At 39.0% G+C, this 13,091-nt stretch overlaps 1 protein-coding gene across 1 annotated transcript in view; it reads left to right on the top strand.

Annotated features, from left to right (window-relative positions):
* Positions 1 to 13,091, top strand: part of EYA4 (EYA transcriptional coactivator and phosphatase 4) — a 52,166-nt gene that overhangs the window by 1,717 nt on the left and 37,358 nt on the right. Inside the window, exon 2 of the mRNA XM_010296742.1 lies at positions 2,534 to 2,583. Within this exon, the coding sequence (XP_010295044.1) occupies positions 2,534 to 2,583 (50 nt within the window). The remainder of the gene's footprint in view (positions 1 to 2,533; positions 2,584 to 13,091) is intronic.

Here is a 13,091-nt window from a genome sequence, read left to right as displayed (position 1 = left end):
GAGATAAAGACAGTTTAACAGGTAAAGCAAAAGCCGCGCACACAAGCAAAGCAGAACAAGGAATTCATTCACCACTCCCCACGGGCAGGCAGGAGTTCAGCCATCCCCAGGGAAGCAGGGCTGCATCATGTGTAATGGTTTCTTGGGAAGACAAATGCCATCACTCAAAATATCCCCCCCTTCCTTCTTCTTCCCCCAGCTTTATATACCGACCATGACGTCATACGGTATGGAATATCCCTGTGGCCAGCCTGGCTCAGCTGTCCCGGCTGTGTCCCCTCCCAGCTCCCCGTGCACCCCCAGCCTGCTCGCAGGCAGCCCAGCACAAGAAGCTGGACTGTCCTTGGCTGCTCAGCAACAGCTCAAAACATCAGCACGTTATCAACATTTTCTCATCCCAAACCCAAAACACAGCCTCACACTAGCTGCTGTGAAGAAAATCAACTCTATCCTGGCTGAAACCGGGACAAAATGCCAGAAAATATAACAGCAAGGACATAGCAAAAATAGCCTGGAAGGGAGTATATACTAAAGAGAGAAAGAGCTTTACTAGGATTTAAAGAAATTAGACACATTTATATTTTTAATGAATTACTTTATATTGTTATACTTCATATATTTTACAATTGAAAATACATTATATTTTTAAGTATTCTAATTATATTTTGTAAAATGAAAAGATTATTTTCCTGGCCAAGTCTCTGTGTAACTCAGTTGAGACAATCTGCTTCTGAAAGTATGCATTTCTTCTCAAGGAAAGGCTGTTTCAGTTTCAGTGTCTGAATGATTTTGAATTTTTTGAAGAGTTGCCTGTGATGTTGACATTCAGTACTCTAATTTGAATGGGTATTTCTCTTGTTTGTATATTAACACACACCGTGGGCATTTTTCTTGGTACTCGATCATGTGCTTATATCTCAAGTATTTTACCGTATTTCAGATCTAACATTACTTTAATAACAATGTGGTGAACATAAAACTATAGCAATGATGCTTGCTTCTGAATGTTTATGAGATCGTGCGTGTGAGTTTTGGGTTTACACAGGCCTTCGCTGTCTCTCATGCTGAGCCGCGGCACCAACTGCATCTCTCCATGGCACACTGCGACTACCAAGTCCATGGAGTAGCACAGTACGAACAGTGAAGAAACAATTCAAGAGGAGGAAAAATAGTGGTGATGAAACTGAGTAACTGGATAGGTTGAAAAAATGTGTTGTAGTAAAAATCAAGCAAAACATAACTAGAAGATCCTTTGTGTTTGCTACAGTTTTAAGTTATCATCATGGGGAAATTTTGATTATTGCTACTGAGAATTGATTTCTATGAATAACCATTGACGCAATAGTATTGCTTTTTTCAGTATCTAGAATGAAGGATAAAACTGACCATCTGTAGAACCATGCTTGTACTCAGACACCTATGGGAGATGTTGCATGGCATTCAATTAGGGTATTTAGGGAAAATACTAATCCTTCCTCTGTTGGAGTTGGTGAATATTTTGCCAATGACTTCAACATAAGTGAGTCACAGTCACTATTATTTTTTTTCCCTGAAATTCTTTTAAAGTAGCAAAAAAATGTAGACGAGTCTCTTGATGCAAGGTATTCCTGAAAACTGGCATTGGACGCTTGCTGGTTGTAATGGGAATGTTCTTTGTATTGTGTGAGTCGCGTCAAGTAAGTCTGAGTGACTATGATGTTTCTAGCTGGTTTTAAAAACAGAGTTTTGAAACCTCCCATGCAACCCTGGATTCTACATTAGCACACAAGTGATCAAAACGTTTTTTTCTCTGCTGAAAGTACAAGAAATTTAGATTACCAGAAGGTACAATTAAATTTTTTGCAGGAAAACCTGAAGATCCCAAGGAGATATCTAGTCTGCAAAAGAACAGCTTTCTGTTTTTATTTGAAACTGATGTGTTTTTTCACCTTTAATTAGCTAACAGCAACATATTGCAAAGATTAATACAGAAGTTGAAATACCCTTTATGTAGTTATGTATTGCAAATATGTATGGAAAAGGTGTGTGAGTTCTTTGATGCATTAGGAAAACACAGTTAACATACAGTTAGCAGATTCACAAAATGAAAATTAATGCAAGAATTATTTAGCTAACACTGCGCTTTGCCCCAGAATCTGGTGTTTATTATATTGAGCTTTAGCAGGAAACAGAAGCAGTATCAAGTGGGAAAACATTTCTTTACCGAGCTGAGAACAGTATGGCTTTCTCGTTTCGAAGTGGGGAACCTGGCTCTTTGGTTTCTTTGTTCCTAGTTAGACTAATCCCAAGCTATTTTAGCCGAACATTTTACATAGTAATGGAGCCTGGGGAAGTGCAGTTGGCAGCTGTTCATGGGATAATAATGAAACACACTGTTTAGTACTGCATACTGCTGCTGTAAAATGCGGGAAGTATTTTATAGAGATCATGGCGAGCAGAGCTGGATCCACTTTAAGTGCTGTAAAGTGCGTGAACTGTGAGCGAGGAAGTTGTGTTTCAAGTGAGAGTAACTGGCGCTCATTTGCTTTTGCAGGTCAAGAAACCGTGTACAGAGTCAGATGGTTCAGAGCCGCAGAATCCCAGGTACGGTACCGGCCGGCAGACGCCGACTGCGGCAGCGCGGTGGTGGGGCGCGAGGCGGAGCTGTGCTGCTCACACGTAGCATCGGAGTGCCACAGACCTGCTTTGCAAAGAACAAACGATTGGATTAATTTTAATGGTTTTCCCTCTGGAAGGGGTTTTTTCCCTTTTCCCAGTTAAGTATGTGGGCTAGCGTCTAGGTTGTCCAGTTTAGATGGTGCCATAACACTGAATTGTCACCTTCAACTTAAAAGAGTCCTGTTAAATAATTTAGGGAAAATTGTCTAATCAAATACCACTTTCTTTGTTTATCCTTTTTGTGCATACCTGAGTCTTGAATTTACTGATAATATAGTTTATTTGGGAAAATTCACCTTCATCAAAACTTCTTTGTTTTCACCTTTATCAAAACTGCTTTGTTTTCACTTACACAAAACACTCCACTGTGTTCCTAAGTTGGGAAGAGGCCATACATTGTTTATAAAATGACTTTTCCTATTAGTCTTTGCTAATTTCATGAACGTGGAAATGTGGATTTAATTTCCATGTTTTGCACATATATGTACATGTATGTATAATTTTGAGCAGGTGAAGTAGTAGTTGTTTCAGATGTGCCATCAAGTGTGCATCTTCTTGTTGATTAGTAAGCTGTTGAGCAGCAGTGGATGATTTTCTTCAAGTTTTGTGGCTTGAAGTGCTTTTGTCTTTGTCTTGCTCCTGTTTAGAAGACCTATTTCAGTCTCACAAAAACTCAGAAGGTTTAATGGGGAGGGGAGAGCCACAAAACAAACCTGACATCACACTAATATTGTGATTAAAACTCAGAAAAGCAAAGTAATTCAAGGCTTGCCCCCAAATCCCATCCTTAACTATGTCTTTATACCACTGTTGCAGCAGGATCCTGAGGGGGTTACCTGCAATATCCAAGGCCAATGTAATAACTGTGGCTTGAGCTGCACAGTGCACCATCTGAATTGCTTTGATTAGCTTTTCATATCAGTTATTAATGCATCCTTTCATTTAGTTTGGTAGGAACTGGATGTATTTATGGGAATACAAAATTCAATGTCCAAATATGCTTCGAGTGAAATCAGTAGGAGTTTTGCCCTGGACTTCAGTGGAGGCATGTTGTGCCCTTCAGTCCTCATTTAGTAACTTCTGAATGAAAAATCTGTCTGCTGTGCTGCTGCTTTGGAATAAAATTTATTATAAAGGTCAAGCTCTTCCAAGTACTTTGACGGCATGGAGAATCCCATCTTAGCAAAACACTTGTGCACGTGCATAGTTTTAAGTGTCTTGCTTGTCCAAATGAGACGGTTATATCTCAAGTGTTTAAAAATTATGAAGAAGTCCATACTCTGATGTAATTTCATCAAACTGTGATACTGCAGCAATCCTGAGGACCCAGAGTACAATGTCCTGCCATTACCTCTGCATAGCGTGAAATTTCTTGTGAGCTGTAGTGAAATTCTTCATACCAAACCTGAGGAATAGCATACCTTTTTTCTCTAAGTGCAAAAGGGAACCCATATTACAAATAGTCAATGTGGGGGCTAAATCTGGTACAGTTCCATTTTTTGAAGGTGCGTTTTCAAACAAAAATGCTTTTCATTTTGAGCTCCACGGCCTCAGTTTGAGGATATTGCAGGTACAGTTGGGATTAATGTTCCTGGCCTCAGCGTGTGCAGTGCTGCGTATACAGCCTGAAGCGGGATTTTTTGGTCAGATCTTGAGTGGCGAGGCGACTTTGGTCTTCGAGGGGAATCTCTGACAGACCTTTGGCTGGAGCGGCACTAGAGGGCACCGCGCGGCACGTAAAACTTTAAAGTCTGGAGCCAGGTAATTCTTCTCTAAACAAGGCTTAAGTGAAAACATTGCACATAAAATGAAACATCAGCATAAAAACGAATGCTGGAGACACACAGCCTTACAGAATAGCTCCTGGCTTGGGACCTAAGGCCAATATCATTCATTTATTTAGCTAGCTTTATAGTCTGTTGGTTTTGGATTTGAAACTATTACAATAAATGCAGATGGAAAGTGTTTTTACAGTAGGGAAGTAATTAAATTGGGTGTGGGAACCTTGTCAGGAGAATTCTTGGAGTGACATGTGTGTATCAGCAGATTCTTTGTCTTGCTTGGCCTTCATTTGTCTTTTAGAAAGAAACAGTCAAACTGCAGATGTGACTAGTAAATTTTTTTTAAAGGGAATTTACTAATCTGTACAGCATATAAAAAATGCTTTCCAGAAGTATCCAGTTATACATGCAGTAAAAATCAACCTCACTAGCATTTATTTATAAAAAATGGTTGTTATCTCGACAGACCGGTAAACTGCCAGATGGAGAGGGAACTGTAGTTACGAATTGAAGTCATGGTGGATAGACAAGTTGTAAACACAAAAGGAAACATGCATGACTCTTCCCTATCTCTGTCAAAAATTTTGATCCTCAAACGACTTTGTCTTACAAATTCTGTCAGAGCTTCTTGGGAGTTATTTTGCCAAATCCCTATGAAGTGGTTGTGAATGCTTCCTTTTATCCCCAAATGTTTAGATATGATACACAAATGGTGGTATTATACCTAACCATGGTGGTATTGTGGCTGTATCAATATTATGGCAATCTTTCTTCATAAGTTTGTAATAAGAATCAAATTCACCCTGCAAGTCTGGATAGCTGTCCTGTCATGCAAAATGTTTAGAGCTTTCTGGAGCTGTTGGTGTCTGAGACAGAGGCAGTAAACGGTTGGGACTTGCCAACCGTCATACTTGAAGTATGTCATACTTAAGTATACAGAACATACTCATCCGTTCTGGACGAGACAGGAGTAACATGCATGAGTGACAACTCCGGTACGCTGGCCTTGTATCAAATTCACTAGCGGGTTTAGGTAGAGAAGTTCCTGTGTTCAGAGCCTATAAACATAACGTTGCTCTTAATTTTCTTATATGACAGGTATCCTTTAAAATGGTAGCAATTCCAAGTACACGGAACAGCTCCTACGTTAAATTTAATGCCATACAAGAATCGCCGAAGGCTAGTGCAGTACATGAAAGTTCACTTGTTTGCAGTTATTAACAAGCTCTCTTTTTATATAGATAATCAAATAAGCCATTTTAATTCTAATACGGGAGCATTTTGTTGCCTTAAAACTTGTAAGCTACACATATAGTCTCATAACCCAAGACCTTGTGGTGGAAATAAGTTAAATGCTAGAATATGTGTCATTCTGAAGTCTAGTAACATAAATACCAAGGCCCAGGCTGCTGCTCACACTCAGCTAGAGCACATTCGGTTTGGCTGCACATCCCAGGGCAGCATCTTTCTTTGCATGAACAGACTGCTTGATGCACACATCTCTGCTACCCCCAAATCCTCCTTCGATTCCCATCGGGCCTGCCAGAGATTCCACTGTAAGACCAAAGGTGCATCAGGAATTGAGATCTGGCAGCAAGTATTGGGTTTTCTGGGCTATAAAATGAAATAGGAGGGAGAGAAATTAGGGAAGAGAGAGGAAGTCCCTGCAAATGGAAATTTAGCAGGGTCTTCTGCTGCTTCCTTGAAGTCCACTGAAAATAGGAAAAAAAAATCATGCTTTGTTACCTTCTGAAGGGGATAGAAGAGTCTGCATAAGAATGATGAGATTTTTCTGACAGCTGAGACACAGTTTCTTTTTTTCTTGGAAGGGCAAATACTTCTTTAAAGTATGATCTTTATATTGTGAAGATGATATCTATGGGGAAGAAAGGGAAAACTTGAAGATTTTGAAAAGTAGTTTTGAAAGCTTGGAATTAAAGTTAGCTAAAAAATTAACTTGTGAAAATACACAGTGGTGTCAAAAAGGCATTACTTACGTATTTACAGAAGGGCAGTGGATTTTTTTATTGGTCAATTAAAGCTAAGCCCTATGGATTAAGAAGCCATTCACTCTAATTTTTACTATGAACCTGTGGATCCAATATCTCAAGCTATGTCTATTCTTCTTGACTTGTCTTTTCCTTTATATACTTTTTTTAAAAATTCCTAAAAGCAAAAGAAAGGGAAAAGAAGCTACTCTTATGTAAATCCTCCCTTTTAAAACTTTATCACATGCTGTAAGAAGAGTGTAATCAGAAGCATTATAGCTATTGTGTTAGTACCAGCTAAACAAAGTTCGTTCCTGTGTATTACTGAACTACAAATTCACCGATGATGATCACTGGTGAATATTGAATCATATACACAGATACAGTTGCCAGGTAAACAGGCTGTCCAGAAAAGCACAGAGGGATTTTTTTATGTGTTTAAAAAAGGTCTCCAATACTTCAATTTAATATGGGTTTCAGTGAGTATCTTAGCATAGATTGCAGCCGTTCATCACACGATTGCTGTTCTGTTCTTCCACACCCACACTGCTTAAAAGTGCACCACATAGTAAGATTTAAAATATACTAATTCCTGTTTCTGTCTCTTTATCTTAAAAGTCTCTCTTAGAACTTCTGAATGAGAAGGCTTTCACATTTTCTCACTGGTCTCATTTTGATACCTACTTGTGGTTTTTCATTGGTCAGGATATAGAGTGCATGTACCTGTCCAGAGACAACTACTGTCATTAATGTATCTGCAAGTAAATAGATGGTATTGAATGACAGTGAGAGCTACCATGGTTTTCACATTCAGTTCACTCGACCAAGGTTTGTTTCCTTTGCAATTTGGGGCCACGGCTGTGAATGCGATGTTCACTACACCTGCTGTACCTGAGCTACGCTACTACTGCATGAGTGCATTACTGAACAGTGTTTCCATGGCCATCCACAGATTTAACAATAATGAAAAGGAAAATAACATGTGTCTTCTGCATCTTATTCTGGACAACCAGATCATCAAAAGTGTTTCATTCTCAGCAGTTTGGACTGTGTAAAATACACCTGAGATTGCTCTTTCATTGACTAATTCCCTCAACAAGACCGGCACAGTCTTACCTCAGGATGATGACGATGGTTGATTCAGTCAGGTATTGGCTTTCCATGTGACTGTCCATATTTACCAGATCGAACATTGTAACTCCTCAACTCCCAAACCCAAGCTTTACAGGTCATCTGACAGATTCTGTGATGAAGCTGTCATCCTTTCCCATGACTGTTTGAACACAGTTTGCTCTCTGCATACCAATTCCTAGGAGAGCGAGACCAGCAGTACCTTCCCATTCATTTGCAGTTCAAGAGGTGAACAACAAATTTTAGTGTTACATGGTGAAGAGGAGCTTTACAATCAAGCAGCCAAGCAAGAAGAGACAGCAATAGGAAATTGTCATTAAAGTTTCAGCAATTATAATAGAAAAATAAATAGTATTGCCTGCGCAGTAAAAATGGGCAAGCTCAGACTACCAAGCTTTCAATATGTGTTGTTTAGCCACATTACGCTCCCTCATTTTCTTCTATATCCATGTCTTAAAAGTTATTTTAGAAGGCAAGTGTTTATTGTCTGTGAACCATCTAGCAGCTTACCTTGGCTAGAGAGTAATTTTAAAATGCTTTTCTGAGTCAGGAGTAGTGTAGCTCTATTGTGTCTCACACTAAATAATCTGCAGATCATAACGGCATGATAAATGGGCTTCATTTGAGAAAATGAGAGGACTCTGATTTAGACTCTGAAGGTGACATTCATCTTACTCTGAAGTAGATGTGTAAGACAGGCACCCCTGAGATGCCATGTACCTGATCTTCTTCCTATCAACTATGAAGACAGCTTACTGTATCCCTCTTCTCCTGAGCAACGATGCAGACTCCACCAGCAATCAATCACCTGTGGCACTGCCGATTTATTACAAGAAGACCAGCTAGATACACAGTATAAGCAAAGGCAATGAAAGCATTTATTTTGGTTTTACAGATTCTGCTTTTCTGCAAAAATGTTTAGTTCCAGAAGGGAATATATACAAAAATAAAATTACTCTTTAGCCAGGAAAAAACACTTTGTGACTAGCTGTAGTATTTCTTGAGTTTGGGGCAGACTATAAAGAGGAACAGATATAGCAACACAAATTTGCTGTGAAAAGACAGAATAAATAAAGTTGAAATTGAAAGATTGCCACAAGTAATTTTGGGAACTGGAAAAAAAAATCCAGTCAACAGGAGGGATAGTATATGTCTGTCAGAATAGAGCATTCATGTCAGTGAGGCCACTATAGTTATAAATGCTTCACCTAAGACAAATGTTTGGCAGGATCAAGTCCAGACTTCTCAGTCAAGACAGTGGCTGGCAAAAAAAGTATCACAATTTTCCAATTTTAAAATAACTACGTTGTGGAATAAGATTTCTCATAAAGGCTACATTCTGGGACACGCAGGCTTAGCTTTCAGTCGAGAGAATGTTTTATACAAATCTGTTACTTATTAAAGGTTTGGTGCACATATTTAGTCTGCATGCCACTTAGGCAGTTTGAGTCAATCAAAATAATATAGTTAGTGAGATGACTATGCAGATAGGTGTAACTGAACGACACACAGCATCCACAACAATTGCGCAAGGGTTGCAACATGAAGTATGTTGCCTTGCTATGTACGTCGTCTTCTCAGGCAGCGCGTGTCTTTCCTATTCTTAGAGCAGTCTGTGTGTTACCTCTCTGCTTGGTCTACGCTGATGTGCTCATTCGTTAACTTTAGAAATTCAGTCTTCTGATGATCCGAGGCCTATTGAAGCTGGTCACTGTCTGCCCGTTGTTTTTTGTTGGCTCTGGATCAAGCCCCCAAAGAGTTCTAAAAATATATGATATGTTTACAGAAATTACAATAATCTATTTAGAGTGCAAACACATGGTAACTGGTGATATCACAGGGAAGTATTTGAATGGTTTATATTCATAGATCCATGTGGCTTTAACAGTAGAATGAATGTATTTTTTATGTTTCAGGTCTGTTACAAATTCCCATTCTTTTGTTAAAATCAAGCATAACATACTTTCCATTATATTAGTAATAATTTGTCTGGGTGATCCCAAGCCAGATCATGTCAGTGTTAAGAATTCCATTAACATGAATCAATGGTGGGACAAACTTTGGAATAAATGAAAGCAACAAAACCCAAGAAGTTTTGAACACTCTTTGGAAATTTACATCACCTTATTGAAGAAAAAAAAGAATAAACAAGATTTTAACAGAAGTGTTAGTAGAAGTAGTTTGGAGGTTTTGGAGTTACCCTTAGGTGCAAGTATGCAGTCTTTTTGTCTAACGTCACATATTGTGCAAGAGATTTCTAGTATGGATTTGTGCTACTGCAATGCAAGAACCAACCACCACTAATGATTTAAAACCTATTTTAAAAATAGAAGAAAATCGAATAAATCTGGAAACGAGATAAAGGTCTCTGAGAAGGAGAGAAACATGCTGTTCTAAGAGGCCTGAGTTTATTGTTATCCATTGGTAGGAATATGCCCTATTTATGAGATAGAGGAGATGACACAAAATACTGTGCAAGTGAATGCTGCAATATACTAATTTAAATTTAAAGGATTTATTTTATTTGCTGTCCCTTTAGAAATGTGTCATTCCTGTTTGTTTAGGTGTATTTTGAAAATAGTTAAAATCCTATTGAGCAATGCTTGAACCACCTACTCTTAAAACATTTCATGACTACTTTTTTTTCCCAGTTTTCACTCAACAAATACACAAATACATGCATGAAAAAGTAGTTGGTATTTTATATCTATTTATTCATTGGTTACGACCTTATGTCTTACATATCTTAAGTAAATGTCCTAAACATTAGGCTGTGGTGAAAGCCGTTCCACTTGGTACAAGTATTTCTTGGAGTGGGGATTTGAAGCAGGACACATAAATCCGGTCCCTTTTGCTATCCCAGACTGATCTGTGAGAAAATTTTCTATCATCCTAAGTAATTCCTAGCTTACGCACTGCTATTATATGAACAAAATTGATAACTCCCAGGATATTGCTGTGTCCACATATCTGTTTTAAAGTCCTCTCATTGTTCTTTCTTCCATATGCCCTTCTTCAGAGAAAGGAATTTTTCTATGTGAATGTTTCTGGTTGATTGTGAGGAGGACTGGAACCAACCCATGCATTTGTATAATTAATAGTTTTGACATAATTGTGACTTCCAAAGTGCCTTGTGATTTCTGAGCCTGCTCAAGAGTGCAAGTTATTTAGCAGGCCCCAGCCATGAAATCACCCTCACACACGCTGAACCACCGTTAGGTATATTCTGCCATCATAGGCAATGGGGTGGTGCATGCCCTTCAACCTAAATGCATGTTAATGCTCTTTATAAGGTCTGGGAAAAGCTGACAGAAATGAAGCTCTGGACCTGTGTCAATAACTAAGTATTAATGTCAGTTAAGAGCCAAGAAAACCCCCGACAACTAAAACCAGAAAAGGGGCTACTGAAGAACTGAAAAGAAGGCAACAAGAATTTACAAAATTTCATATAGAAGCAGCACACTAAAACCAACTTGCTTATAGTAATTAGTTTCAACTAGGAATGGCAACCTCTAAGCAAAAATGTATACAGACAATTTAACATGAATATTATAATCAAAGATTCCTGAAAGCATGTTGAAATAATCAATATAATCCATTAGTCACCATTTCAGAACAACTTGTTAGCAGCACGGGTGCAGCAGCGCGCGGTGCAGTTCTTCCATCAGTATCTCCCATCCCCTTTATCATCTCTTTTATACGTGGGTGCTGTTGCATAGCATAACTTGGGCAACCATGGCAGCTATTTTTACACCAGGCAGAAATGATAGCAATGTATGTTCTACTGCCTTTACTACTGGGTAAACAGGTGGCACAATGTAACGCATATGCCGGTGGCAGCCATTAAATGCAATTTTGAGTCCATTTGCAAGGCTGTTGTCACTCTCCCCCGTCCACTTTCTCTAGCTGGAGCTGCAGGTGCATGGAGGGAGCAGGACCGAAGCCATCCCAGGGGCTTAGCGTGCACTTGGTTGTTACTCATCTATTTTGGGTGGATCAGATACCAGTGCGGGTGAGTGGGCAAGTGTCCTCCCCGCCTGCCTGTGACACAGCTTGCTTCTGTCCGATCATGGTGTGGGCACTGGTAGCCAAACACACAGCCTGAGCTATGACCAGTTGCACAGATAGATAGTATTTAAGTTCACTTTTACATCTGTTCTTCATGCTGCATTATGGAACAGCCAGCGTTCGTTAGCTCACTGCCAAGTGCCCTGGGTCTGCCAGCAGTTCCAAGATGTCAGTCTGGCGGTCACTGGGCTGGCTGAAATTAATTTCTGTGTAAGGTGAGTATATTACTGCTCTGCAAAGTGGGTGGGCGAGGTCCAGGTAATTGACCTTTAGAAGGCAAGCATTCGTTATACTTCCCTTTCCCTCTCTGTTCTTCCTCCCTGCACACCCACCCCCATTTTGACTAGTTTATACTGAATCAGTTCATCTGCTAATTCATGGTACTCTTTGGTACACCTCATCTTCCTGAAATTCAAAGAGAGCGAAAAGGAGTGAATATATTTCTGTATTAATTAACGTAGCAATCAGAATTTAGTATTTTTGAACCTTCAGGAATGCCTTGGGATAGGGTAAATGCTATTTCTAAGTAAAAGAATATGACCCAAGATTATAGCTGCAAGTGTTGTTACTTAATCCAATAGTTTCTTAGAGCCTTATCCTAAAATTGAACTGGATTTTGAGCCATAAAATGGCAGTGTTCGTTCTTCAAGTGCAGCACATGTAATCACAATGAGAAGGAGCTCTGTTTCTTTCTTTCTCTCCTTGGTCTATTTTTTGCTCTGTCATATCAGATTACAGCAGTGCACAGGAGAACTAATTCAGACTCTGTTCCAAGCGTCTTTGACCTCTTGGATACTCCAAATATATTTTGCCACTGGTGAGTCTGAATAGTAAAAGTATTTGGTTCTACCTACTTTGCACTTCAAATCCAGTTGAATAGATTCCTAGAAGAATGCAGACATTAAAAAAGCTGGCCGTTTAGATCCAAGTCCCGTATTATGAGATTGGTACAGGTTACTTTTTAAATTAATCACTTTTTTTTCTCAAATATTTTTAAGTGTAAGTTCTTGGTTTGATATTTCACAACCTGTTCAAGCAATTTAAATACCATCAGTCAGTCTATATGCTTGGTAAGCATTTAACTAACACCATGCAGTTAGTATGCTGTGCTAGTACTTAACATGCCAAAAATCACCTTTCTGCCATCCTGCTAGATTCTGATCAGTCATTAGAAAAAAAAAGTAGGAAACAAGAATAAAGTGAACCAAAAAAAGGCATGTAAAAAGAGACCACATGCAAATAAACTAATTGCAAGTTTTCTTTCTGTTTTTTAACATCTGTATCTTCCACATGTTATACACGTGAGTGTTAAAACTGTTTTTAATATTTTAGACTTGGTCTCGTCTCTTTATGTTAAGGTAGCCTTATCAGTGAGTGATTCTGTGTCTCAGCTCTCTTCACACACAGCTGAGTCTGAGCACTAGGCATCGTTCTTCTCCTTTGGGAACAGAAGTCAGAGGTTCCA

The sequence above is a fragment of the Phaethon lepturus genome, unplaced genomic scaffold, assembly GCF_000687285.1.
Source record: "Phaethon lepturus isolate BGI_N335 unplaced genomic scaffold, ASM68728v1 scaffold11001, whole genome shotgun sequence".
NCBI classification, from domain to species: Eukaryota; Metazoa; Chordata; class Aves; order Phaethontiformes; family Phaethontidae; genus Phaethon; species Phaethon lepturus.
This window is presented reverse-complemented; position numbering and strand designations above follow the sequence as displayed.